Genomic DNA, 4427 nt, shown 5'->3' with positions numbered 1-4427 from the left:
TTATGTTATTTTATTGTAATATTCTGTTTATCTATATGTATAAAAATTGTTTCGATTTTCTAAAAAAACATCTTCAGTAGTGGTGTGTTATTCTAGCAATTTTCTATCTGTATTTTAGATTGCAATTTAAGTATTTTTTTATTTTAAACATAAATGAAATAAAAATACACAGTAAAAATACTTTTTAATCATGTCTATCGTCTGGTTTGGTGATTTCATCTGGATGTGTGACGCCTTCCTCCTCTTCATCTAGAATGTGGACCGCCGGTCGTATCTCGTGGTCTATATCTTGCATCGCTTCTATGAGCTCTCCCGTAGTCTTGTACGATGATATTGTGTGCTTTACAAAGTCCCTAGAAACAATTAATTTACTTTGATATTAATGCCTATATGATAATTACTTTATTTAGGTAGCGGAAAGGTAGAAGAATACCCACGACTAAAACATGCTGTTTTCAAGGTTTAAGGTTTCGGTTGAAAATCAAGGTTACATTTGTCGAGAGTCGGACTCACTCAACGACGGAATATAGGGAACTGAGTATCTTGACATTAGATTCCTCCTGCCCACACTGCTAAAATGTGAAGCTGAAAAGAAAAATCAACATATCCCCAAGTGCGTTTCGAACCCATAAACCGTAAAGCATTAATCAAATCCTTACCATGTGATGAATGTGTTCTTTCAGTTTTAAAGAGAGATTTATTTTTATTACAGTATTATCTATTATACGTCATATAATAATTTACAAACCTAAAATAAAAAGCCTTAATAAAGACTGCAGGTTGAAATTCATGTCCGCAACGCTCAGGACCAAAGCTCATAACGCCCATCAGACGGTTGTGTTGGACAGCTGGTGCTCCCGCGTCGAACTATAATAGAATTTAATTTGATATAATATATTTTTGAAGTAAAATCGAGATAAAATTGATGAAATTGTCGTGGTAGTGTCTGACTGCACAACTACTATTGTTTATACAGTATACTCACTTTTTAAATAGATAAATTCTTAATTGTCATCTGTACTGTTAAGTGAGGAACGGAGTGTCTTAACACTAGATTCCCTCTGCCTACCCTGCCGTGTGTGGGAAACAGCGCGAAGTTGAATTTTTTTTTTGTCATCTGTACATTTTATATACCTAAGCCAATTATTAGATTAGCTAATTTATATATTTTTTTGATTTTTTATAATTAACAAACAATATAAAGTAAAATAAATCTATAAAATACTATTACAAATAATAGTCTACCAAACAAGCATCCCTAGTCCCATTTCTCAAGGAAGCACAGAAGAAGTCAGGTGTGAACAGAAATCCGTTAACTAACTGATACGCGTCTGTACAATAGCTGCGCGTGCGCACTTTAAGTCGCGCCGACATCAGGTCTGGAGTATGATCCCGGAAGGCGGTGTCTGAACCCTGGAAAAATATTTATTTAAAAAATATGGTTAAAAACTGACGCAGGGGCACAAGCGTGCGACTGTAAAGGCGACAGTTGTGGGTTCAATTCCCGCAAACATCTCCTTTCCTAAACGTCTTAATGGGAACGGAGTGTCGTAACACTAGGTTCCCAGGATCTCTGTTAACCTCTTAGGTTATGAATATTGTTAATTGCATGTTTAATTACTTGCCTATTATTAAATCTTTTTCATACACAATTTTTTTGTATAAAAAGACAAATTGCTTTAATAAATCATAAATATTTATGAAAATATATAAAACTAGCGGCCCGCTCGCGGTTTCACCCGCGTGAACTATGTTATTATTAATTTCTGTCTCCATGACTACGTCCTAGTGACGTTATGCAAAATTTGAGACTCCTAGCATTTGTAGTAACGAAGTTTCATACAAACTTTCGACCCCAAAAACAACCCTTAGAAGTCGAATATTGCAAATTCCCGTCTTAGCGAGCACCTACGTCCTATAAATAACTCCTATGCAAAATTTGAGATTCCAAGCACTTGTAGTTTCTGAGATTTCATGATGAGTGAGTGACCTTTCGATTTTATATATATAAGATGAATACCCGAGTAGCTCCCCAACCAGTTACGGACACGAAACTTTGTGCATAAGGTTCCTTGACACCATTATATATCTTGATCAAGTTCACATGTGGTTGAAAGTCTGAAATCATCACAAAAATTAAGAAAATTATTATTTATGGCAGCTAATTAAGTGCTGCAGTAAATGTTTAAGTAAAAGTAATAAAATTATGGTAAATTGTATGGCGCGTAGGTAATATTGACGAAATAGGTTTATTTAATTAGAAGCCGATGAGGTGAAAAGTAGCAACTTACAACTTAAGTACGTAAACTTGTAAAATATTTTCATTTTCGTCGCTGATAAGAAGAAAAAGCATGGGGCTTAGTTTCGGGACTCAAGACGCGGTCTTGAAAATTGGGCGGTGTCGATTACTTATAGCTACCAACTTTTTAAAATAAAATAATTAAAGAAATTAAATGTATGTATGAAAATAACTAAATTCTTTAGTAACAAAATTTATAATCACATTTATGATTATAAATATAACATATTTAACCACTATTTGAAAAGTATATATAAATATAGTTAGACGCCTATAATTAATTTTAAATTACCCAAATTTGCAACAAGCTTTAACAACGCTATGTCCGCGTGAGGTACAGGTTCCTCTTCGAACTTTGGATGTCTCACTGCACCAGCTACATCCATCAGAGTGCCCCCTTCATGGGGATGGGCGCTGCCCACTCTTACTTTTACATACTGACTCAATGTCTTCATTGGAGCGACGTGAAGAACGCTGTTACATGATAGAAACAAAATGCATGGCTAATCAAATTTTGCAATTTAATATAAGAACTACTATAAATGTAGGGAATCGCCTTTTAAAATTTTGAGAATAGGTATACTTAGTTTTTAGTAAATTACAGTGTATAAAATTTTATTCTTGTTCTACTTGATACTGGTGGTACTTTCATTCTTAGTAATAAAAGTATAATTTTAATTAAAAGTATAATTTTCAATTTAGTTTATTAACATTAGGTTCCCTCTGTCTAATCTGTTGTGTAAAGAACATGAAGAAATTCAATCTTAAAAGTGGGTTCTTTCTGAAATATCGCTTGTTTAATGAATTGTAAGTTCTACTATCATAAAATGGGCAAAGAAAGAAGAATATTACAATAGCTTACTAATTAAGGCAGTGCGCAGCAGTCAGCACCCAGTTCACATCGACAATGGTACCAGCACACCACAGCCTTCCGTTGATTATGATAGCAGCAATATATGGGTAATTGAGTGTGTCTGTAGTAGCATTCCCTCCGCGGATCCGCAACGCCTGCTTGTGGACATTGGGTTTAACATCGTTGCGTATTCTTAGGGCTTTCTTGTCGCTGTGATGCCGACGACGGGTGTCGAAAAATTCTGGCTTAGGCTCGTCGTAGTTGAAGTCCACCTTGAATTTCACTTGAAAATAAATTGTTATGTTATTATATGCATTTTGATTTTTATAACAAAAGGTTTAAGTGCAAGTCTGTTATTAGTACGCATGTTCTCGACATATTATATCCATACAGGATTTACGTATATTTAAATTAATATTATTAGATTTAGAACTAAAAACTATCTTACCTACTGATTCAACATTTGTGTCGACGTATGCAAATACAATGTGCGAACAAAAATAAGCATAATAAACAAATGTGGCTAAAACCAGCAACGCTTGCATTATTTTCTTGTTCTATAATATTTCTATGAAATAAAATATTTTATGTACGAATACGATAAACTATTATTTTATTGCGAAATGTTTAAATTTGTCGCCTTCAAACTATATAAGCGTTTAAGTTTTATACTAAATTTGTTAAGCATAGTCGTCCGTTTTTGCGAACCCAAATAGGGATAGGACAGGCGATTTAAGCAAAACCGGAATTTTAGATACTGATTCGAAATAAATTCCGATATTTTCAGAAATTAAATTGTTTTTTTTAGTCGCAGATAGCTAAAAGTCTGGGTAAACAGAAAGAGCCTGGGATTTTTTTTTCTCTTGTACTCCGATTCAATAATTAACATGCTTTAAGCTTAATATGAACATCAGTTGTTTGTGTGTTATTTCTTTTAATTTAATATGTGTTTCATATTTAAAATCACTGACGTATCTAATATTTTTGGTGTTTGGTATAGTAAGTTGTCTCTACATACAGGATTTGCAATAAATATACATAAATCTAATATGAGAACTCCCTAAGTTGCTATACAATATTCATAAAAATTAAAGCAACACCAAGAAAACAAAGTTAATAAAAAAGATTCTTGAAGGTCCTTTATTCTTCTTTTGATATCCAAATAAAGTTTCACTTAAATATGTTAAGCGCATAAAGAAGTGAATAATATATAATAATATTCATCGTAATTGCTTATACGTACCTACTTGGTATCACTTTAATTAAATTTCGAAG

At 33.1% G+C, this 4427-nt stretch overlaps 1 protein-coding gene across 1 annotated transcript; it reads right to left on the bottom strand.

Moving 5' to 3' along the window:
- Nucleotides 1-77: 77 nt before the first annotated feature.
- LOC146533405 (uncharacterized) lies at nucleotides 78-3814 on the bottom strand. The gene is made up of 7 exons (XM_085193853.1): nucleotides 3601-3814; nucleotides 3162-3435; nucleotides 2592-2773; nucleotides 2021-2118; nucleotides 1246-1413; nucleotides 749-867; nucleotides 78-353 (listed from the first exon to the last, which is right to left on the bottom strand). The coding sequence occupies exons 1-7, from the start codon at nucleotides 3695-3697 to the stop codon at nucleotides 185-187; spliced, it is 1107 nt and encodes a 368-aa protein (XP_085049979.1). The 5' UTR covers nucleotides 3698-3814; the 3' UTR covers nucleotides 78-184.
- Between the last annotated feature and the right edge of the window lie 613 nt (nucleotides 3815-4427).

Source organism: Heliconius melpomene, chromosome 12 (genome assembly GCF_056956725.1).
Source record: "Heliconius melpomene rosina isolate 202511_hmr_F chromosome 12, ASM5695672v1, whole genome shotgun sequence".
NCBI lineage: Eukaryota > Metazoa > Arthropoda > Insecta > Lepidoptera > Nymphalidae > Heliconius > Heliconius melpomene.
This window is presented reverse-complemented; position numbering and strand designations above follow the sequence as displayed.

Bases quoted from the DNA above. Each gene is read 5' to 3' on its own strand.
- LOC146533405 (XM_085193853.1), bottom strand. From the start codon at position 3,697: ATGCAAGCGTTGCTGGTTTTAGCCACATTTGTTTATTATGCTTATTTT. The intron at 2,774-3,161 runs GTAAGCTATTGT...ATCATGTAACAG, and splicing joins GCTGCGCACTGCCTTAATTA to CGTTCTTCACGTCGCTCCAA. The intron at 1,414-2,020 runs GTATTCATCTTA...ATATTTTTCCAG, and splicing joins CTGGTTGGGGAGCTACTCGG to GGTTCAGACACCGCCTTCCG.